Source organism: Meles meles, chromosome 9, assembly GCF_922984935.1.
Source record: "Meles meles chromosome 9, mMelMel3.1 paternal haplotype, whole genome shotgun sequence".
NCBI classification, from domain to species: Eukaryota; Metazoa; Chordata; class Mammalia; order Carnivora; family Mustelidae; genus Meles; species Meles meles.
This window is the reverse complement of record NC_060074.1, coordinates 98,482,950-98,507,791: the sequence shown is the minus strand read 5'-3', so window position 1 is coordinate 98,507,791 and position 24,842 is coordinate 98,482,950. Positions and strand designations below refer to the sequence as shown.

The window sequence follows — 24,842 nt, the reverse complement described above, 5'->3', positions numbered from 1 at the left end:
AGTGGTCTGGGTAAAAGCTAAAGCAAATTGGGAAGAATAATACCAAACATTTCCTAATACAATAAATAGGAAAACAAACCCTTCCAATGCACACACCTTAAATAAGCTATGCCATTTCCTTGCCTTCATGTTTATTAGCAAAAAAAAGAACTCAAGCAACAATGATTTTAAATCATTTGAACCTTGCATGTGTCTATCTGTGACAAACAGCGACAAAGGCATTTACAATTTTTATTAGCAGCGGTTGATATTTTCTGCCAACAGAGATGGTTTTGCATCGCAGTGAAGCAATTCAATGAACCGAACCCAAGGTTTTTCAAAAGAGGCTTTCTGTTTCTTGTTCCAACATAGCACCACTATGCCTCAGCTCAAAATTGCCACCAAGTGGACGGACAAACACTGATGTGGTTGTACAACAAATGGCTGGTTCCCACTTGAACCAAACAAAGCACAACCACCAGCATGCACCCATCATGCACAAGGAGTGTAGCATCTTCCAGATGCTGCAGAGGAGACACTTCTCATAATGAGGGAAAAGGCCGAAGCCTCATGACGCAGCCGATGTTCTCCGGACTTCAATACATACCTTTCCTTATCTTACTGTATGTAATTCTGTAAGGGGAAATAGTACCCTATTAATGCCATTGTGACTGAGAATAAAGGCAACACCCAGCTTGGGGAAGGCTTTCTTATTGCCCCTAACTGTTTAATTATAGGAACAAGAAGCTCCCAAACACATAAAATAGGAATCATTTCTAAAACCACTGATAGTATTCAAGAGACCAATAACGTGGAGGTTATGTGGACACCCCCCTTTTACAGTCCTTCATGGAGATGCTGTTCTAGACATGCTAGTGGTGAGATATTACTCACTATAGTACTGTTACCCGGGCTAAGCAGGTACACGGATGAGAACCATCTGTATTCCTTGCTACTAAGCTGTCTCTCATCCCACTGGGATACCCTGACCTTTCAAATTATAGACCCTAGCATATATGAAACCCCAACGGAAGAGAATCTATAAACATATTTGATAAACCAATTTATTTAATGAAATACCAAATTTATTCAAATGTGTAATCCTAAGTCCTTTTCAGGACTAATCCCCAGCTTCTAGCATTATTTATTTTGCACTATAAAACGCATCTTCTCTCTTGGAAGCAGGGGCACCAAAGGGAGGAACAGTAACTTTTAATGGGCACAGTTAGAACAAGAAATTTTTATCTGAAAACCATAAAGCTTTTAAAAATGAATTTGCAAATGTAATTGAGCTCCTAATAGCTGTTACTGATAGTAATTAAAGAAATCTCATTTCCCTAAATTAAACATAATGAAATGTTTTTCAAGATCAAATAAAACTAGAAAATGCCATCAGGGTGATGGAATTTGCCTCTAAAAGTGGTGTTCTGGAGTTTGCAGAGAAGCTTCAGCTGCTAGCAAAAACCAAAGGCTTCTAAGGTTGTGGGTAATGGGGAAGTCATTTTCACTGTTTTATACCAACTTTTATTGACTGATAACCAATCTGAAAGGCAGTATATTGCCAGGGCTGCACGCTGCAATGCTTATGCGAATCTAACAGACACCCTTTAAAGCTCTTCTGTTAGGGCGTTTGAGGAGTTTGTTATTTAATTAAATGTCAGCTTATCCTCAGTTCAACTTGTGCATTTCATACTCTTAATGTTTAATTTTTACATTTCCATTACTTTTGCCTTTTCTTAGAGTAAAAATGGCATTTGGGGGCCATAGCAACTTTCATCCTGGCCTCTGCTAACATGCCAGGAAGTGCTTCAATAGCTCAGAAGGGATCATCATCGCCTGCCTCCCACTTTCTGCATGGTCTCAAAACAAGACCAGAAACAAAAGCACGAAAACAAATATATAAATGTGTGTGTGTGCATGTAAATGGTATAATTTCTCTATTTTAGCAGTTTAACAGTCTGGTGGTCAAGATTTTCCTTATGTTGGATCAAAATATTGTGTGACTTGATTTAATTCCTTCTCTTATTATTTAGGCTTCTATGAATCTAAGAAAGAGTTAGTCTCATAACCCTTCATAAAAATGCTTTATTCCAGGGGCGCCTGGGTGGCTCAGTGGTTTAGGCCGCTGCCTTCGGCTCGGGTCATGATCTCGGGGTCCTGGGATCGAGTCCCGCATCGGGCTCTCTGCTCTGAAGGGAGCCTGCTTCCCTCTCACTCTCTCTGCCTACTTGTGATCTCTCTCTGTCAAATAAATAAATAAATAAAATCTTAAAAAAAAAATGCTTTGGGGCGCCTGGGTGGCTCAGTGGGTTAAAGCCTCTGCCTTCGGCTCAGGTCATGATCCCAGGGTCCTGGGATCGAGCCCCGCATCGGGCTCTCTGCTCGGCAGGGAGCCTGCTTCCCTTCTCTCTCTCTGCCTGCCTCTCTGCCTACTTGTAATTTCTGTCTTTCAAATAAATAAATAAAATCTTTAAAAAAAAATGCTTTATTCCAGGAGAACATAATTAGGTCTGCTTTAGCCCTTTATTAACAGACTCCCCACTTCTCACACAAGTGCAGTTCTTTTATTTTCAGACCTACGTATGGTATGTCATATATTTGTATGGCTTCTTAATCAATTTTTGATCATTTTTGCCTCATTTTTCTGTTACTTTCATGTTCCCTTTAAAACTGGTTCTGAAAATCAGATACAAAACTACACCAAGAGTAAGATTAGTGTCAAACTCAGGAAAGAGCCACTGAAGGCTCTTACTAAATGCCAGGGCTCTATTCTGCATCCTAAGACCCCTTCTATCTCCCCACACCATCACACCTTCTCTGCCAAGAGCCCTTCATTTGCTTGTTGAAATACATGTAATGTGTGCTCAACAAATACCTATCTTGGACTGACCGTCATCTAACTTTTAGTCTAGAATGACTATTTTACCATCCATTTTTTTCCTCCATCATTAGTTCCTTGATTATCTTGATTATCACCATTGAAACGGTGATTTGTTTTCTTAACCCTAATGGAGCACACATTGCTTGCATTAATTAATTAATTCATTGAGTACTAATTGCTTATTTTGTGCCAAGCACTCAATAGGTATTCCCAATTCAATTCAGAATAAGATAAGATTCCCATCCTGATATTTATATTTATATATAGATATTTAAAATATAATCAGTGGTATTCCTTTCAAGTAAGACTTATTTAATTCATTTTACTTTGTGCCTCTGTTACTTAAAGTATAAATTAACTGTCCCATGTTAACATTCCTTTCAAACTGAGGGATAAGCACTTTCATTTGTGAAAATTCAGTGAACTCTATGATAAATATGCATATTTTTGTATATACATTCACTTCAATAAAAAGTAAAAAAATAGAAGAAAATCTAGGTGATTTAGATACAACACCAACAGCATGATCCATGAAGGAAAAACTTGACAAGCTGGACTTCATTAAAATTAAAATCCTAATAAAAGTAAAAATAAAATCCTATTCTATGTAAAAGACACTGGTAAGAGAATGAAAAGACAAATCAGACTGGGAGAACATCTTTGCAGAACACATATTTGATAAGGGACTGGTATCCAAAATATTCAAAGAACTCTTAAGATTCAAAAATAAGTAAACAAACAATCCAATTAAAAAGACCAGAACAGACATCTCACCAAAGAAGTTATACAAATGGTAAAAGGGCTATGAAAGGATGCTCAGCACCATATGTTATTAGGAAACTAGAAATTATGGACCCCATGGTGGCTCAGTTGGTTAAGCATCTGCCTTTGGCTCAGGTCATGATTCCAGAGTCCTGGGATTCTGGGCTCCTTGCTGAGCTTCTCCCTCTGCCTGAATTCCCCCTGCCTGTGCACTCTCATGCTCTCTCTCTCTCTCTGACAAAATAAGTGGATAAAATCTTAAAAAAAAAAAAAAAAAGAAAAGAAAGAAGAAAACTAGGAATTAAAAGAGCAATGAAGTACCACTACATACTTTTTAGAATGGCTAACATCCAAAACAATGACAAGATGAAATACTGGGGAGGATATGGAACAACAGAAATTATCATCCACTGCTGATGAAAATGCAAAATGACATAGCCAGTTTGGAAGACAGTTTGGCAGTGAATTGCAAGGCTAAAGATGGGCTTCCTAAATAATCCAGCAACAGCAAAATATAAATAAAAATAAGTAGTAAATAATAATCTAGCAATTCCAATTCTGGGTATTAATCCAAATGAGTAGAAAATTTACATCCACACAAAACCTGCACGTGAATGTTTGTAGTAGCTTTATCCATAATTGCAAAAACACGGAAGCAACCAAAGTATCCTTCCACAGAGGAATGGATAAACAGACTGTGGTATATCCATACAATGGAATATTATGTGGTGGTAAAAAGAAATGAGCCATCAAGTCATGAGAAAGCATGGGGGAATATTAAACGCTTATTACTAAGTTAAAAATAAAACAATGAAAATGTTGCAAGCTATATGATACCAACTATATGATATTCTGGAAAGAAAAACCCTTAAATAAGGTCAGTGATTACCAGGGGTTCAGGAGTGAGGGGATGAATAAACAGGCATCACAAAGAGGACTGTTAGGACAGTGAAATTATTCTATACGAATCTACAATGGTGGATACATGATATTATTCATCTGTTGAAACCCACTGAATTGATCCTGAACATAAACTGTAGACTTCAGTCAATAATTGGTTCAACAAATTGTAACAAATGTACCACAGTAATGCAAAATATTAATCACAGGGGCAACTGGGGAGTTGGGGAGGGTAACATGGAAACACTGTCCTTTTTGCTCAACATCTTGGTAAACCTCCAACTGCTCTATTTAAAAAGTCAAAAAACAAACTGGTTTGATAGCTTCAAACTACTGAACTGTGCTTCCCCTGAATCTAATCAGATTAGTCCAGGGCTCACAGACCCTAAATGACTCCCTTTACCTTCAGGATAAAGTTTAGACTCCTAGGCACGCAATGTAGAGATGCTAGTAATCTAGTCCACTCAATCCGGTCCCATTTTAAGCCATTTGCTCTGGTGCAGCCAAGCTCCTGGCACACCTCCCCATTGTTGTTGTTCCGCATCCTAGGATACCTCCCCTCTCAGCAAATCTCCATCCCTTTGTTTAGTCAACTCCTACTCATTCTGAGGCCCAATTTAATAGCTCCCTATCCTTGAAGTTTTCCTCACTACTCTTGAGTAAAACGAGCACCTCCTTCTTCTGTCTTCCAACATATGCTCTTCTAGTATATTGTGACTGTTCATATTTCTGCCTAGTTGCTAGGTTATGAACAACCTGAGGGCAAGGACCATGCCCAAATTATCTTTTCACTCTCTGGTGGAGAGTAATTTTTCAGTAAGATTTTACTGAACAGTCCATCAATAAATGACACAGATAAGTTCTTTACGATTAGTAGTATTCTTGCAACCCATGTGAGATAAACATGTATCATAAATGTGAATGAAGTAAAGTAATTTTTGTGAGGGTCTGAAATCGTGTGGATTTGGTGTCTGCCATTCTGATGATATAATTTACCACTGCAATGACACTTAAATGTCATGGTGGCATTGCTTGTTCATTAAACACACTCTTTCTCAAAGACCATATGTCTCAAGCTAGATTTTGATAAGTGTGAGACCACAGTCTAATTCCTTGTTGAATTTTTTGATGAGCACAAGGGCAGACAGCCAATATGTGACAGATTAGAGAGAGATGCATATGCTTTATATGCCAGACATATATGAGTCAGAGACAGTTTAGAAAAGACTGTTTAGAAAATAAAGGATTCTGATTTAACAGCCTTGACCAGGTGAAAAGCCAATTCTGTTCAGTAGTGTGAGTTCAAGATTAATGTGGTTATAGAAGAAAAATCACAGGTCAGTCCCACCATTTCAACACGCATTTTAAGCTAAGAATCTGTATGTGGGCTACTTTTCTTTCTTCTTAAAGTCTCTGCTTTGGCAATTCCATTTACTGTAAAATCTGAGCCATTATCTCCATGTGAGGGACTCCCTAGTCTGTATGCTCGTTAGTGCAGGGGCATGATACCTTCCATTTGCCTTCCCTGACTCATTTTCTAACCTTTTCCACACTGATCCCTACATGGGGAGGCTGCCCTAACTGGCCCTCGTTAATGGGTTTTTTGCTTTCCAGATTCCTGACAAGTCTGGTCCAAAAGCAGCCCCAGCAGGAGATCAGAGGGGGTTGCAGGGCGGTAGATTTCCCTTTCTAACTCAATAGTTTTCAATGCTGTGTGTTAGAGCACATCAAAATCACACAGAGGAGGGCTTATTAACATGCACATTGTTGTGACCCCTCCTGGCACATGGGATTCAGTAGTGCTGGGGTGAAGCCTGAGAATTTACATTTCCAACAAGGTCCTAGGTGATGTTGCTGCTGGTCAGAGCAACACTTCCTCCCTGAAAGACAATTCTGAGCTACTGATATCCTTCCATCAAAAGTCACTCCTCTTCCCAAAGTGACCCATTCTACAGGATTGTGATGGTTAATTTCATGCATCAACCTGGCAAGGCCATAGTACCCAGATGTTCAATCAAACATTATTCTAGATGTTGCTGTGAAGGTGTTAAGATGAGATGAACATTTTGTTGGTGAAATCTGAGTAATGCAGATGACTGTATAAATTGTGGGTGGGCCTCATCCAATCAATTGAAGGCCTTAAAAAAAAACAATGACCTCTCCAAAAGGAGCATCTCCAACAGATACCTGTGGACTTGAACTTTAACTGTCCCCTGGGTCTCTGGTCTGCTGTACTACTACACAGATCTTGGACTTGGCTAAGCTTCTACAATCATGTGAGTTAATTCCTCAAAATAAATATCTCAATAGAAGATGGATGGGGGGCAGGGAGAGGGAGAAAAAAGGAAGAATATGCACACAGACACACACATCCTGTCAGCTTTGGCTCTCTGGAGATCTCTGACTAGTACAAAGACAGTCCATCCAGGGAACATGTTTCCTACATTTTTCTTCAGATAAGAGGGTATCATTTGACTGCTTTACAGTCTCTCATGTCTGCACTATCTCTTGGGTGTCCCTATTTCCACACTTTTATAAACAGTCCTTATGTAATAAACTCCTCTTGAATTGTCCTATTTCAAATGTGTCATCTATTTCCTGTAGGTATCCCAGCTGGTACAATGCATCTTAAATTCAATGAGTGGAAAAGTCAACTTGCCTTCTTTCTTTCTAAGCCTGCTGTTCCTGCTGTGCTCCCTCTTGTGATTAATGGCTTCCTCCCAGGCACTTGTAAGCTCAGCATCAGTTTTTGACTTCTTGTAATTGTTGGTTCAACTTTTCAGGCTCTCTACCATTCTGAAAAGTCCCTCAGAATAGACCAGGTCATTTCCCCGCACCCCTGGTCTTTATATCTCCAGAGCTTAATGCAGCATGTACTAGACATCTTACAGGTGACCTCAAATTATGTACTGAAGAAATTTTTTAAAAAATTATATGGAACCTTATAGATTACATATGCTTTCATATGCATTGTTTTCAAACCCAAACAAGCAAAGACATTCCAAAGGGCAAGATTCACTATTAACATGTTGGGTATTGGCTTTGCTTCCATAGTAATACTTCTGTCCACCTTTTCTGCATTCCCATTTCCAGAACTCTGCTTCATGATTCTATTATTTGTGACCTAGATCATGTATTAGCCTTCTAACCTGTTTCCTTGCCTCCAATCTACTGTTCCTGTAATCCAGTTGCATCTTAAGTCTCTGACCATGACTTTCTCTGTATTTCATGACCATTCTACTAGTCAACTAAGATAACCCACAGTTCTGTTTTTGTATGTGAGTCTTCACAAGCTGGTCCCAAGCAAACTTCTCAAAGTAATTTTATCACTTCTTTGTATGGAATGTCTACTCCAGGTGCTGTTCACCTGTACCTTAAATACACTCTGAATATTCCCAGCTCTGTGTCATCCTAATCCCTTTCCTTGAAAGCATTTGCTACTCATTTTCATGTGCATGTATCAGAACCAAGTTCCTGTCCTATTTCTGCCACTATGCCAACCTACAATGATTTCTTATTGCCTCAGATACTTTCCACAGTTACTGCCTACACCTCACATCTGTAGTTTATGTATATATGCCTCATTTCTCAAAGTAGACTGTAGGTAACCAAATGGCCTACCAAATGGTGTTCTACTTTTTGTACCCAGCCAGCCTCAAGCATAGTCGTGGCCATAGCACAACAACGATATTCAACCGATCCTTCAATGTATACACCCATGGCCTATGAAAAAGTATACCTCTAAAGAACCAGTACTTCGCTCCTACTTCAGGGCATTAATAATACACAGAGAAAAGGGTTTCCATCTGCATGGGATTTACAGATTTCAAAAGAGGAAGGAGACTCTATAGCTAATTTTATCGAGTGCGTGTTGTGAAAATAGTACTCCATTATGTGCTTTGATTCATGGTTTTGGCATTTTTGTTTAGGAGGATATTTTTCTGTTTGTTTTTATGGTTTTTTTGCTTGATTATTTTTGTTGTTTGTTTCTGTTTTGGGTAAAAAGTCTGTGTGTGTGTGTTTGTTCTTAAAATATACTCCCAGATAATATAACTCAGAAGATTTGAATGTGGCTCAGGAATCTCCATATTAATGAGCACCTTAGGTATTTAAAATGCTAGTGGTTTTTGTGTGTCTGTTAGTTTTTATTTGGCTCCCATTTTGAGAAACACTGAAAGAGTGTATAAAGGAAGAAACAAAAATCACATGTTATTGATGGAACATTGTAAATAACACCATTACATGGAAATGTTTATTCAACTAATTTTGATACTTTCATTTTAAAAAATCATGTAATCCAATAAATTAGGTATTTTCCAATTGAGAAAATGATTCTCCATTTGCCTCACAAATCATCCCATATAACTGAAGGTATACTAGCTACTGTTTTATCTCATAAAGCACTGGGAGGGGCAGTATGGATGTTATATGGTATAAACATTTTATGCAATTCAACTAAAGGGTGAATATGCTTCTAAAGAGGGTATGGGTAGCCAGAGACAGAAGTATTGCTCCATACATACAAAGCTAAGCAGAAATCAGACAACTGTCCTTTAGGAAATTCAAACTATTTCATCTCTCCTTTCTGTTTGCTCTTGGTTAGGGAGGTTTTCATTGAAACCCTTTTGAGGCAAGTGCTGAGTATATATGCTATCATTGTGTTCTTTGATTTCAGTATCCTGGATGCAGCTAGAGAAACAGGTAATGTGGGCAAATAGGAAGAAAACAAACTGCTGCCTGCAGATAATTTTTTTCTGGCTGTTTAGGGAAATCCAAGATGATTACAAATTTTCCTCCATTTATTTTTAAGACATGAATAGCGACATACACTTCAGTCTTCAGAATGGAGGTCTCACCTTTTGAACTCATTTTGAATTATGAGTTAAGAAAATTCATTGCGCTACATTCATCTGCTCATTCAAAATATCACAGAGATTTTATATCAGACACAGAAATAAGGCACCACCTACTGTGTCCTATTCGCGTCTCAGAAGAATGGAGTCTCCATTGCCACGACAACACAAGAGTCACATAACCTATTACCTCATTTCTACATTTGCTCTACCACTTGCTAATCTCTATGCTTGAGACTTTTTGTGGTCTCAATCTATTTTATATTCAAGCAACAAAACTACCTTCCCAAATAGAATTTAGATCACTAGCCACTGGTTCAGTAACACAAAAAAGTATCTCAGGGATTATCAATCTTTCAATTACTCAGTTGACAATGAAAGTTGTTGAGAACCTACTGCTATTCTAGGCACCGGTGGTAGGGGTAAGGGAGGGAGAGAACAAGGAACAGGTACAACACATGGCTTTGGCTCTTAACGACAGGTGGGCTGGATAATGGCACCTAAAAGATGTCCACATCCTAATCCCTGGAACGAGTGAATTTGACAAAAAGGACCCGGCAGGGGCACCTGGGTGGCTCAGTGGGTTAAGCCTCTGCCTTCGGCTCAGGTCATGATCTCAGGGTCCTGGGATCGAGCCCGCATCGGGCTCTCTGCCTGCTTCCCCCTGTCTCTCTGCCTACTTGTGATCTCTCTCTCTCTGTAGAAAATGAATAAAATCTTAAAAAAAAAAAAAAAAGACCCAGCAGTTGTAATTAAGGTTACAGATTTTAAAATATGGAGATGATTTTGGATTATAAAGATGGGGCCAATCTAATCTCATGAGGCTGATCCCAGGGTCCTGGGTTCAAGCCCCCCGTCAGGCTCAGGGGTGAGTCAGCGTGAGGATTCTCTCTCTCTCTCCCTCTGTCCTCTCACTGTGCACACACATGTAATTTTGCTCTTTCTCTCTCTCAAATGCTTTTTTTTTTTTTTAAAGGAAAGTACTAAATAAAGAAGAAGTAAGCTTTTCAAAAAAGTGAAACAATGGGGGCGCCTGGGTGGCTCAGTGGGTTAAGCCGCTGCCTTTGGCTCAGGTCATGATCTCAGGGTCCTGGGATCGAGTCCCGCATCGGGCTCTCTGCTCGGCAGGGGCCTGTTTCCCTCTCTCTCTGCCTGCCTATCTACTTGTGATCTCTCTGTCAAATAAATAAATAAAAAATCTTAAAAAAAATTTAAAAAAAAAAAGTGAAACAATGTGGCAGGGGCAGAAACAAGTAAGTTGGGATGACTGTGAGAAGGGCAGTTCAAATGGAAAGGCAAATCTTGTTGGTTAGTATGGGGAGTAAGGATCATGAATCAAAAAACAGCTTGGCAATTGTTCTTAGGGGTCACCCTAGGTCAAAGTTGGAAGGAGGAGCAAAGGGAAGGCAGGCTGCAAGGGCACAAGATGGGGGTACCTGAGCGCCTTTCCCCATCCCTTTGTCATTGACAGCATTTCCACATTGATGGGTTTTAGGTACTGAATTTCTAAAGAGGACTGCATTTGAACAAAGATTCTACAGCAGGATCAGTTTACCAGACCATAAAACAAGTGATTTACAACAACATAAATTTCTTCTCCAAAGTTCTGGAGTCCAAATCAGAAGTCCAAAAGCAGGTGTCAATAAGGCCATGCTCCCCCTGAAAGCACCTGGCAAGGGTCTGTAGTTATGCCGCTCTCCCAGCTTTGGGCTCTGTAATAGTAATCTTCACATGGCCTTCTCCCTGTGTGCATGTCCAGGTCCAAATTTCCTTTTATTTGTAAGGACCCCAGTCATTGGACTCAGGGCTGACCCCACCATATTAGGACCTCATCTTAACTAATTACACCTTCGATGCCTGTTCTCAATAAGCTCATGTTTTGGGTTATGAGGGGTTGGGACTTCAACATATGAATTTGGGGGACTGTGAGAACTGCTTGTATCAAAGATCAACTCTGGCCAGTGCAGAAAGCCCTTCAACTGATAAGTTTCCTTCTGGTATGTCCCAACCACACAATTTACTCTCTTCTTCCCAGCTACTCCTGTTCAGCTCCTAGAACTTCCCATGCCCAGGGCTAAAGTTCAGTCCTAGAATTTCCTCCCTTAGGAAATAGTCACATGATAACCTATTTCTAGGGAGGCTATTCTGCTTTACATATAGTATTAGCAAACAACTGTCTTATGCTTGTTAGTAAGTTGCTCCGTGACCACTCTACTGACACCCTCTATGAGATTGGGGCCGCTACCCAGGACTCATCTGACTGGTCTCGCCCTTAAAGCCCTGTTCTGTGCACTCACTACAATTAGTCCACCTATAAATATATCCAAACACTACACACTTAGAAACAGTAAATTCAAAACTGAATTTAAACTTCACTCCATTAAAACACAGTTGTAGCCCAATTTTTTTTTTTTTTTTTTTTTGTTTATTTACAGCATAACGGTGTTCATTGTTTTGGCATCACACCCAGTGCTCCATGCAGTACGTGCCCTCCCTATTACCCACTACCTGGTTCCTCAACCTCCTACCCCCCCCCACCCCCCTGCCGCCCCTTCATAACCCTCTGGTTGTTTTTCAGAGTCCATAGTCTCTCATGGTTCATCTCCCCTTCCAGTTTCCCTCAACTCCCTCTCCTCTCCATCTCCCCATGTCCTCCATGTTATTTGTTATGCTCCACAAATAAGTGAGACCATATGATACTTGACTCTCTCTGCTTGACTTATTTCGCTCAGCATAATTTCTTCCAGTCCCGTCCATGTTGCTACAAAAGTTGGGTATTCGTCCTTTCTGATGGAGGCATAATACTCCATTGTGTATATGGACCACATCTTCCTTATCCATTCATCCGTTGAAGGGCATCTTGGTTCTTTCCACAGTTTGGCGACCGTAGCCATTGCTGCAATAAACATTGGGGTACAAATGGCCCTTCTTTTCACTACATCTGTATCTTTGGGGTAAATACCCAGCAGTGCAATTGCAGGGTCATAGGGAAGCTCTATTTTTAATTTCTTCAGGAATCTCCACACTGTTCTCCAAAGTGGCTGCACTAACTTGCATTCCCACCAACAGTGTAAGAGGGTTCCCCTTTCTCCACATCCTCTCCAACACACGTTGTTTCCTGTCTTGCTAATTTTTGTAGCCCAATTTTTAATGCAAGCATACAGGCTCCCATCTGTGTGTCAACCACTGGGACTGGCAAATACTGCATAGCACACACGTTCCTCTGCTACGGATGCTCTGAGACTCGACCCTTCCAACCAAAGCTGGAGAAGCAGCATGTACCATCCACTGCCAACGCTGTATGTCAGCACACTACTGAGCAAAGCACGGTGGCAGCTGCCCCAGCAGTCAGCATATGTCTCAGGCAAAAATTAATTCTTAAAGGGGCTCTCCAGTGAGATTCAGGTTTTGAAAAGTTACTGTGCCCCCAAAAGCTTGGGCTTGTCCAAGGAAGTTTTTACTTTGTTCTTTTTATGCCATCAGGTAATGAGATAGGGGGAGCCTTGGCACTCTGCACGGACACCTTCGCCTATAGACACTAGGGAGCCACAGCCAAGGGAAAAGAGAACAGATGTTTCTTAATTTCTTGAAAAACTCTTGAAATACAGGTTTGTACTCAAGATGGTTCACAGGATTCGTTCCCTCCTGAAGGGACGATATGGAGATCAGATCTGCACTTGCTCCTTCTCATTCTTCTTTTGTGTCCTCTTGCAGACTTTGTTGAAGCTATAATTACACAGTCACCACTTTCCAAGCCTCTGCTTTTTCCAGCCATACCACTAACCTCCTCAGGAAGGATATTCTACATAAGTAGGCAAAAGGCCAGTAAGAAACATTTTGAAAGCTTTGTTTGTTTGTGGTTTTTTTTTTTAATTTTATTTATTTATTTGACAGAGCGAGAGAGGGAACACAAGCCAAAGGAGTAGAAGAGGGAGAAGCAGGCTTCCCGCTGAGCAGGGACCCCGATGTGGGACTCGATTCTAGGACCCTGGGATCCTGACCTGAGCCAAAGGTAGACACTTAACAACTGAACCACCCAGGTACCCCAACATTTTGAAAGTTTTATATAATTTCTACCATAGGCAAGGAGTGGGTTTGCAGAGACTTTTTGTTTTGTTTTTGTGAGAAGTCATTTAATGACTGCATTTAAAATTCACATAACGCACTGTGCTGAAGATTAAAGATCTACATGGAAAAATATTTCTGAATTTAAAAAGTACCATACCCACATTTACAAGAGTTATAGCATCTTAAGTTGGAAAGGGATTGCTCTATGGAAAGCAGAAGTATAAATACAATACTTTAAGTCACAGCACCTCATTTATTTTTGGAAAAAGAAGGGCAACATTTATTTATCCCTGTAAATATAGTGTTACTATGAGAGGGAAAAAAATCAAAATGATCTACAGAAGCCCTAAATTCTTTCTCGAACATTCTTGGGATGGTGACTCTGTTCTATCTCCACACCGGATGCCACATTTTTGCTCTTAAGGAAACACCGAATCGACTTTCTTGATGTGATCCTTCTTTTTTTTTTTTTTTTAAATTTAGGAAATAGTCCACTCAAGTTTGTACGTCTTCACAACATATAGTCTTTTAAGAAGACAAGCCAGAAAATTGAGAGCTTTCCAAGCCACTTGCGGCTCCTCTTCAATTACTTTCTGCAGTTAAAATAATGGTGTTTGTAAACCAAGTGCTTTTCAAGAGTAGGATCCCCCCCAGAGCCATATGGTATTGTTTTCCGTGGAAGAAAATGCATTACGGCGAAGGTTCGGTGACATAAAGGTGCACTCGAGAACGAGGGCCATGCTTTCGCTTCCATAAAAGGCGAAGAACAAAACAGAATAGCCCAAGGAAACTCAGGTATGTTGCTGCCTCTCAACAGAGATGAAACATGTTCTAAAATGCTCTACCTTTATATGTTTAAAAAAATGGAAAATTAAATTTCAAGGAACTTAAAAGTGAAAAAGAAAACACCATGAACAGCACTTTGGAAACCTCGGAGGAACGAGCGGACCATCACTCCAGGTGAGGAAAGTGCAGCATTCCGGCTGCTTGGTGTCTGCCTGCGTGACTGGCCCTGAAGGCCCCACTTACACCGGTGTTCTCAGATCACAGTTGTGTCCCGTGCTTTAACTTGATTGCCTCCCTTGGTAGAGGCACAAGGGCACTGAGCTGAAGCCCTCATTTGTCAGCAGCTCAAAACTCTTCCTGATGCCACTTGGAATCTAAGCCTTCCCACGTTCCTGAGCTACAGCAGGCAATAAAAAGTGCCCATGGGAAAGGGGGGACAAATACTTCACTTGCCAAAGTCCCTAGACATCTTAGAAAAAAACCTTAATATTATACTTCCTTATCACTGGAAGTTGTTGGTCAACACTAAGTGAGGCCAGGTTGATATTTTTGCTGGAGGAAAACCTCAGAATAAAAATCATTTGGCACCAAAACTTTAAAATGCACAGCTTATGCCCAAGGAATTTTATAATCTAGAGAAGCTGGACTGATACACACCCACGTGTTCTTGAAAAGGTAAAATGAGGAGTGGAATTTAATTTTGCTGCTGTTGTTATTTGTTTAAAGTTTCCATTTTCTTACTGACTTCTCATTTTAAAGGAGATTTCATTTTTATTTCTCAGGTACCTTAACACCTTAAGCTTTAGTTTCCCTGTCAAGCAGTAATTGCAGTAGATGAATTGCAGTTCAAGAATCCTGTTAGTCAGAGGCAGCCTTGGAAACTGGGAAAGGACCTATTCCTGCATACCTAGACTGAATAATGTATCTGTTTTGTAAGTGTGGGCTCTTAGATATCTTAAATATGGGCATATGTCAACAGAACAAAACAAGTGCCAATTGAACACCTACTTTAAGCATAGTGATGCCTAAGAAAACAGAGTATATAAAGCAAGTGAGGCACAGCAAACAATGAGAGCCATTGCAAGCACACAGGCAAGAACTCAATTTCAAACGCTTCAGTATGTACAGATCCATTCCACGGGGATGCAGAGCATGGAACAGCTCCCCATGGGGTAGGTAAATATTTTTTTTCATGACAGATAAATTAATCCCTTTCAACAATGTGTGGTGGCTCATCCTGGAGAACAGCTACGGTGCCAAATGGTGTAAAAAGTTCCAAACTGCTGCTGTGTTTCCAGTTTTAAACACAGCTCATAACCATAAGAGGATGGGGGACAGAAGAAGGTAAGAAAGTGGGCTCTGGAGGAAAAGCTGAGTAGCAATCCAGGGTCTGCCTCTTTCCAGCTGATACTTGGTGAGGTTGTTTACCCCCAGGTACCTATTTGCATCCTTTTCTTTGTCTTTGCTGAACTAGATCAAATAATAAGTCATCAAAAAAATCTTACTCATGATGGTATATTCTTACTGTTATACCTTATAACACAAACATATAAACCATAGGCTAGAGGTTTTGGTGACTAAGCAAGACTGCTCTCATCTTATCTATTCCTGTTGCCCATTCCTGGCAGTTCTCCGCAGTGGCTTATAGATGTCCATCCTATTTAAATGACACTCAAGTACGGTTTGCCCAGAATCCTAAACCCCTGTCTGGCAGTCTCCCTGGAATCCCTTCTTTCCAAGGACCTGCCCAGATTAAAACTTAGAGCATGTGCAATGGTGTATCAGGAAAGCCCTGAACACTGGAAATGAAATAACTTGTTTTGGAAGAAAAGTTATGGGTACTCACCTCAGCATCACATATCCCAGAAGACAGCTGTAGGAAAACACCTTCACATGAAAACAGAAGCTGTGTTTGGATGCCTGAGTTGAATCCTCCTGTGAGGCCTAATCCTGTGTATACCAACCTGCCTAGACTTGTAGTGTTAGCAGGTGCAAAGAGAAACTGGATAATGATAATACTAAGTGTTGGCAAAGACACAGAGCAGTTCCCAGGGAGAACAGTTCTCAGTGTAGAATGGTTTTGCCTCTCCTTCTTCAGGGGACACTGGCCATGTCTGGAGACATCTTCAGTTTTATACTGGGGGAGGGTGCTACTGACATCTGTTAGGGAGAGATCAGGAGTGCCACTGAACATCCCACACTCCACAGACAGCCCCCACCAAGAATCACTGGACCCAAAATGTCAACAGTATCGAGAGGGAAAAATGAAGTGAAGTGGCGGTACCTGTCATGCCCACTGCTGGTGGGACTGCAAACCTCACAACCCCCCTGGAAAACAATTTGGCATTATATGGTAATGTTCGAGATGCTCATAGCCTATGACCCAGCAATTGATTCTGTAGAAATTTCTATCAGTAGTAGAAGAGGTGGATGTGGTACAAAATCCAATGCAAAACTACAGAGTGCTAATGAATGGTTGTAGCTGCATGCCCTTAGAGAAAGAGAAAAGCGAAATGACTCTCTCAGCAGAAAGGAACTACAGCAAAGAGAGCTACGGAGACAGAGTAAGCAGGGACTTCAGGGCTGACCACAGAGAGACACTAGGTTCTGGGCGAACCTAAGCTTTGGGCTGCGAAAAAAAGATGTCCTCTGGTGTCACCAAGATCCACGGATCCTGCCTTCAAGATCACTTGCCATCCATGACCCCAAATTCCACTCTCCCCAGTCACCCTCTGAATCTTAATCAACTCTGTGCATGCCTCGGTGCTGAGGAGGCAGAGCTCTGGCAGGTAAACTTCTTTTGTTCTCATGAAAGGAAAATTTTTTTCCACTACAAAAAAATGGAACTCAATTTAGTCATCATCTTTTCAGTTCAATTTGTGACAAACATTTCTATTATCCCTTGGTTAATTCTATCAGGATTATCAGTCAACAAATGTTCCAGAGTCTACTCTGTGCTGGGTGTGGTGTTTGGTGCTGTACAAACCAAGGAGATGAAAGAGATGCTGCTGTTCTCCAGGAATGCCAGACCACAAGTGGAATGTTCTCTGGAAGTAGCAAATGGGGTACTGTGGTGGAAGTAATGGGGTGAGGTGCATCAGGGTAGGTCTGTCTGAGGAGGCAACCTCGACACAGAAAGGAGAAGGTGGAAAAGAATCAGCTATGTGAAGAACTGAGAAAAAACATTCCAGGCACAAAGAACTCTGCAATTTAAGAGAGAGAGAAAGAAAAAAACAGTTTTAATGTAGTATGCACTTCAATGTAGTACAGTCATTTTGCCTGGTTTGTAATTTATGGATATGTAATTGTAGTAACATAGAATTTGGTATCTTGTTTAATACGGTATTATGAACATATTTTTCATGTCATCACATAATGTTCATAAAAATATCATGTTCCACAGACATTCTACAGATTGGCTATATGACCTTTTACTTAATCACTGCCTTGGTTTTCAGGTGTTTGTATCACTTAAAATTGTTCGCCCTCCGAATAGTGCTGAAATGAAGGTCTTTCTTTGCATAATTTTCCCTGTGCCTTTTGATTGATTGTCCTAGGCCAGTTTCTGCCTATCTTACATTTAAACATAATACCCATACTAGGATAATGAAGCATGTTTCATTCTTGGTTCATCTTAATCACTTTTATATTTAAAATCCTTAACTTTAGAGAATAGCTCCCATTATCTAAGCCATAAAATGTCCTTCATTTTGGCATAGTCTCTAACTCTCTTCAAAATTCATCACAGCCATAAACTGAAGAATCGAACTATAGCTACCAAAAAGATTTTAAAATTTGAAATCTGGTTTTAGGAGGCTGACATTTCCCCAGCTTGTGATTTAGCACATGTTTTTGTTTTTTGTAGTATCTGGCAGTCAACCTTACATGTTTCCTCTTAGAGATGGTTTACGATCACCAGGACACACTATATATGACAAAATTACCCGGGACTGTCTCTGAATTAAGCACCACTAGAATCATAATAAAATTCAAAATTTCAGCTCAAAGGCTTTCTTGTGAGTCTAGCAACTTTTGGGTCTTGTGGTGGCCTGAGACGATCCCTTCCTCTGACCCCAAACTCTGGCCTCTTTCAGAAATCCACTTAGATAAAAGTAATAGAGTTGTCATGTAAAAAAAATTCAAGTCTTCTGTGTTTAAAGAAGTTTTAAGGGACAATATTTAATAGTGGGTGATGAATGCCTGTCTGAGGAAACCATCACCTAACTTGGTTGGCCCATTGATCTGAGTATCAGAGGGGTTGAAAGCAGCACAATGATTTAGCTATCATTGAATGGTTAAACATAAATCACTGGAATAAATAATACCTTGGCCATTATGAAGGACAAGTCCAGTGTGAATCACTTCTAAACTACTTCATGGTGACCGATGCAACAATAATCCAAGCTTCCATTTCCAGAGTTGCTTACAGCTCACAAATCATATTTACTTGACACTCCTGCCCTGAAGGGTAGGTAGGACAGGAAATTTTATTTTTTTTAATAGATGAGAAAATTATTCTTTTTTTTTTTTAAAGATTTTATTTATTTATTTGACAGAGAGAGATCACAAGCAGACAGAGAGGCAGGCAGAGAGAGAGAGAGGGAAGCAGGCTCGCCGCCAAGCAGAGAGCCCGATGTGGGACTCGATCCCAGGACCCTGAGATCATGACCTGAACCGAAGGCAGAGGCCCAACCCACTGAGCCACCAAGGCGCCCCGAAAATTATTCTTTTAGAGGTTAAGAGATCTGCTTGAAATAGTATATAATAGGAGCGCCTGGGTGGCTCAGTGGGTTAAGCCACTGTCTTCGGTTCAGGTCATGATCTCAGGGTCCTGGGATCGAGTCCCGCATTGGGCTCTCTGCTCAGCAGGGAGCCTGCTTCCCTCTCTCTCTCTCTCTCTGCCTGCCTCTCTGCCTACTTGTGATCTCTCTCTGTCAAATAAATAAATAAAAATCTTAAAAAAAAACAAAAGAAATAGTATATAATGAAGTGAGGAAACGAACTCTGTTCTCCTGATTCTAAATCAACTGCTCGTACCCCGATACCCAAGATGAAGGCACAATGAGAAGAGGTGAGCTTCTAGTTTCAGCCTTGGCATGAATTAACGAGTCATGTCACCTCGTGCAGATCAAGTAACTTTGTCACCTTCATTATGTGTCAAATGAAAACATTTCACATGATCCCTAAAGGCTTAAAATTCTGTTTTGTTTTTTTTTTAAAGATTTTATTTATTTATTTGACAGAGAGAGATCACAGGTAGATAGAGAGGCAGGCAGAGAGAGAGAGAGAGGGAAGCAGGCTCCCTGCGGAGCAGAGAGCCCCATGCGGGACTCGATCCCAGGACCTGAGATCATGACCTGAGCCGAAGGCAGCGGCTTAACCCACTGAGCCACCCAGGCGCCCTTAAAATTCTGTTCTTAAAATTCTTTTTTATTATGAATTATTGAATGTACTTAAAGTAAACAGTAAGAACACACACACACACACACACACACACACACACACACACACACCAGTTCACCCATTTCTCCCAATCCCAGCCCCCACCTCTGGCAACCACCACTCTGTTCTCTGAATCATTGAGCTTGCTTTTTCTTTTTTAATTTTTTATTTCCCATATAACTGAAATCATATGGTATTTATTTGTCTTTCCCTGACTTATTTCACTTCGCCTATACCTTTGAAGTCCATGCATGCTGTCCCAAATACCTAGATCTCACACTTTTGTATGTCTGAGTAATATCCCATTGTACATATATACCAGATTCTTTACCCATTTATCCATCAATGGACACTTAGGCTGTTTCCCTATCTTAGCTATTATAAATAATGTTGTAATGAACACGAGGGTGCAGGTATCTTTTTGAGTTAGTGTTTTTGTATTCTTTGAATAAATATCTAGTAGTGGGATGACTGGATTGTATTGTAGTTCTATTTTTAACTTTCTGAGGCATATCCATAATGTTTTCTGTAGTAGCTATACCAATTTACATTCCCGTAAATAGAATATAAGTGTTCCCTTTCCTCCACATCCTTGCCAAGAGTTCTTATCTTGTTGATAACAGTCATTCTAACACGTATGAGGTGGTATCTTATTGTGGTTTTGATCTGTATTCCCCTGATGATTAGTGATGTTCAGAACCTTTTCATATACCTGCTGGCTATCTGTATGTCTTCTTTGGAAAAATGTCTATTCAGATCTTCTGACTTATTTTAAATTAATTTTTATAATTTTTTATTAACATATAATGTATTTTTATCCCCAGGGGTACAGGTCTGCGAATCACCAGGTTTGCAAACTTCACAGCACTCACCATAGCACATACCCTCCCCAATGTCCATAACCCAACCACCCTCTACATACCCTCCCCCCGCCCCCCCCCGCCACCCTCAGTTTGTGACATTAAGAGTCTCTTATGGTTTGTCTTCCTCCCGATCCCATCTTGATTCATTAATTCCTTTCCTACCCCCCAAACCCCCCATGTTGTCTCTCAATTTCCTCATATCAGGGAGACTTTTTAAAATTGTATTGGTTTTTTTTTTAATGTTGAGTTGCATAAGTTGTTGTTTTTTTTTTGTTGTTGTTGTTTTTTTAAGATTTTTTATTTATTTATTTGACAGAGAGAAATCACAAGTAGGCAGAGAGGTAGGCAGAGAGAGTGAGAAGGAAGCAGGCTCCCTGCCAAGCAGAGAGCCCGATGCGGGACTCGATCCCAGGATCCCGAGATCATGACCTGAGCCGAAGGCAGCAGTTTAAACCACTGAGCCACCCAGGCGCCCCGCATAAGTTGTTTTTATATATATATTTTAGATATTAACCCCATATCAGATATATCATTTACAATATTTTCTCCCATTCAGTAAGATGTCTTTTCATTTTCTTGATGGTTTCCTTTGCTATGCACCTTTTTAATTTGATATACTCCCAAATTTGTTTACTTTTTATTTTGTTATCTTAGCTTTTTGGTATCAAATCCAAAAAATCATCATCAGGACCTATGTCAAGAAGCTTAACCGCTTTTTTTTTTTTTCTAGGAGTTGTACGAATTTAAGTCTTACATTCAAGTCTTTAATCCATTTTGAGTTGATTTGTGAGTGGTGTAAGACAGCAGTCCAATTTGGTTCTTTTGCATGTGGCTGTCCAGTTTCCCCATAACCAGTTATCAGAGAGACTGTTCTTTCCACAGCGTATTCCTTTTGCTCCTCTGTCATGAATTAAATGACCAAATATGCATGGGCTTATTTCTAGGCTCTCTATTCTTGTCTATTGATCTATTTGTCTGTATTTATATGAATACCGTACCTTTTAAATTACTATAGCCTAGTAATATAGTTTGAAATCAGAGAAAACATGTCTCCAGCTTTGTTCTTTTTTCAAGATTTCTTTGGCTATTCAAGATATTTTGTGGCTCTATATAAATCTTAGAATCATTTATTCCATTACTTTAAAAATGCCATTGGGATTTTAAAAATGCCATTGGGATTTATACTGCTTTAGGTGATATGGACATTTTAACAATATTAATGCTTCCAATCCATAAGCATGGAATATCTCTCATTTCTGTTTTCAGTTTATTTCATCAATGTCTTATAGTTTTCAGTACAGGTCTTTCACCTCCTTGGTTAAATTTATTCCTAGGTGTTTTATTCTTTTTGATGCAATTGCAAATGCAATTGCAAATAATCTCATTTGCAAATAATCTCTATTTTGCAAATGAGATTATTTTCTGAATTGTTCTGATAGTTTATTACTAGTGCATAAAACCACACAGATTTTTGTGCATTAATTTTGTACCTTGTTAACTACTGAACTCATTTATCAGTTCTAACAGTTTTCTGATGGACTCTTCAGAGCTTTCTATATATAATATCATGTCATCTGTAAATAATGACAGTTTTACTTCTCTCCAACATGGATACATTTTACTTCTTTTTCCAAGCCTAATTGCTCTATGTAGGTCCAATACTGTATTTAATAAAAGTGCTGAAAGTGGACAGGCGCCTGGATGGCTCACTGGGTTAAAGCCTCTGCCTTCAGCTCAGGTCATGATCCCAGGGTCCTGGGATCCAGCCCCACATCGGGCTCTGTGCTCAGCAGGGAGCCTGCTTCCCTTCCTCTTTCTGCCTGCCTCTCTGTCTACTTGTAATCTCTGTCTGTCAAATAAATAAATAAATTTTTTTTTAAAAGTGGTGAAAGTGGGGTTCTTGTTTTGCTCTTGATCTTAGAGGAAAAATTTTCACCTTTTTACTGGTGAGTATGATGTTGGCTGTGTTAGCAATGTTAGCTTCTTGTCAAATATGGTCTTTACTAGGTTGATGTAGGTTTCCCTTGTAATTGCTTTGTTGAGAGTTTTTAGCTTAATAATAGATCTCATCAATGGACAGTGAATTTTGTCAAATGCTTCTTCTGCATCTATTGAGATGATAAAATGATCTCTATCTTTCATTTTGTTAATGTGGTATATCACACTGACTGATTTGCTGATGTTGAACCACCCTTGCATCCCTAGAATAAATCCCATTTGATTATGGTGTACAAGCTTTTCATTGAATTGCTTCATTTGGTTTGCTAATATTCTGTGGAGGATTTTTACATATATGGTCATCAGGAATATTGGTCTGTAATCTTTTCTCATTGCAGCCTTCTTGTCTAGTTTTAGTATTAGGGTAATGCCGGTCTCCTAAAATGAGTTTGGAAGCGTTCCTGCCTCTTCTCATTTTTTTGGAAAAGTTTAAGAAAGATTGGTATTAATTCTTCTGTGAGTGTTTGGCAGAATTCACCAGTGAAGTCATCTGGTTCTGAGCTTTTTAAAATTTTTCTGTGTTGTTTTTGTTGCTGTTGTTGTTGAGAGAAGGAGGGAGAAAGAGAGTGAGCGGGGGCACAATGTGGGGAGAATGGCAGAGGGAGAGAGAGAATCTTAAGCAGACTTCATGCCCAGCATGCAACCTGACGTGGGGCTTGATCTCATAACCCTGAGATCACAACCTGAGCCGAAATCAAGAGTCAGATGCTTAACTGAGCTACCCAAACACACCTGAACTTTCGTTGTATGAGAGGTTTTTGATTGCTGATTTAATCTTCTTACTATACAGATTTTCTATTTCACATGAAACAGTCTTGGCAGGTTGTGTATTCTAGGAATGTATCTGTTTCTTCTTGGTTGGTCAATTTGTCAGTATATAATTGTTCATAGTGGTGTCTCTTTTTTTTTTAAGATTTTATTTATTTATTTGACAGAGAGAGAGAGATCACAAGTAGGCAGAGAGGAAGGAGGAAGCAGGCTCCCCGCTGAGCAGAGAGCCTGATGCAGGGCTCTATCCCAGGACGCTGGAATCACGACCTGAGCCGAAGGTAGAGGCCTCAACCCACTGAGCCACCCAGGCATCCCTCATAGTGGTCTCTTATAATCCTTTGTATTTCTGTGATATCAGCTTTAACTTCTCTTTCATTGCTGATTTTATTTGAGTCCTTTCTTTTGTCTTGGTCATTCTAGCTAAAAGTTTATCAATTTTATCTTTTTAAAGAACCAGCTGTTAGTTTTATTGACCTTTTCTATAGTTAGTCTGTTTCATTAATTTTTGCTCCAATTTTTGGTATTTCCTTCCTTCCACTGTTTCTAGTTCCTTGTAGGATAAAGTTGGGTTGTCGACTTGTCTTTTCTTGTTTCTTGAGGTAGGCATTTGTATTTATACACATAAACATGTCTCTTTTGTGTACCTTTTACCTAATGATTGTAATTACAGTTCTATTTACTATGATGTCTTTAATCTTCATGTTAGCTATATAACTTTATAATTTAATCCACTAAATTGATTATAGATTTAATATTCCAGTGAGATTTATTCTTTCGTAAGTGTTCTTATTCGTAATAAGCACCCTTTCTTTTCAGCATAAAAAAATGCCTTTCACATTTCTTGTATAACCAGTCTAGTGTTGATATATTCCTTTACCTTTTGCTTCTCTGGAAATCTCTTTATCTCTCCTTCAATTCTGAATAACTTTGCCATGCAGAGCATTCTTGTTTGGAAGGTTTTTTTGATTTTGTTTTTGTCTTTTTTTTTTCTTTGAGCATTTTGAATATATTGTGCCACTTTCTTCTGGCCTGCAATATTTCTGCTGAAAATTTTGCTGACAATCTCACTGGAAGGGAAAGAAGGTTCCTTGTACATGTTCTCTTGCTGCTTTTAAGATTCTCTCCTTGTCCTTAACTTTTGACATTTTAATTATAATGTGTTCTAGAATGTGTCTCTTTGGGCTCATCTTATTTGTAACTCTCTGGGGTTCTTGAAGCTGGATATATTTTTCCTTCTCCAAGTTAGAAAAGTTTTCAGCCTGTCATTTCTTCAAATAAGATATCTGTCCCTTTCTCCCTCTCTTCTTCCTCTGGGAGCCCTTTCACTGGAATGTTACTCAGTTTGATATTATCCTCTAAGTCTCTTAAGCAATCTACTTTGTTTCATTCTTTTTTCTTTTTGTCATTCTGGTTGGAATAATTCCACTGCTCTATCTTTAAGTTAAATGATTCTTTCCTCTGCTTTGCCCAGTCTGTGGTTGAACCCCTCTGGTTAACTTTTCAATTCAGTCATTGCATCCTTCAATTCTGTGGCTTCTG

General features: G+C 39.7%; 1 protein-coding gene across 6 annotated transcripts in view; it reads right to left on the bottom strand.

Annotated features, from left to right (window-relative positions):
* NCKAP5 (NCK associated protein 5) overlaps nt 1-24,842 on the bottom strand; it is a 977,613-nt gene that overhangs the window by 457,926 nt on the left and 494,845 nt on the right. For 2 of the 6 annotated variants that reach the window (XM_046019768.1, XM_046019769.1), the window contains one exon: nt 18,555-18,690. The exons of the other annotated variants lie outside the window; for them this stretch is intronic. In XM_046019768.1, coding sequence (XP_045875724.1) covers nt 18,555-18,563 — 9 coding nt within the window. In that variant the 5' untranslated portion in view covers nt 18,564-18,690. The remainder of the gene's footprint in view (nt 1-18,554; nt 18,691-24,842) is intronic. 6 annotated transcript variants of the gene reach the window in all.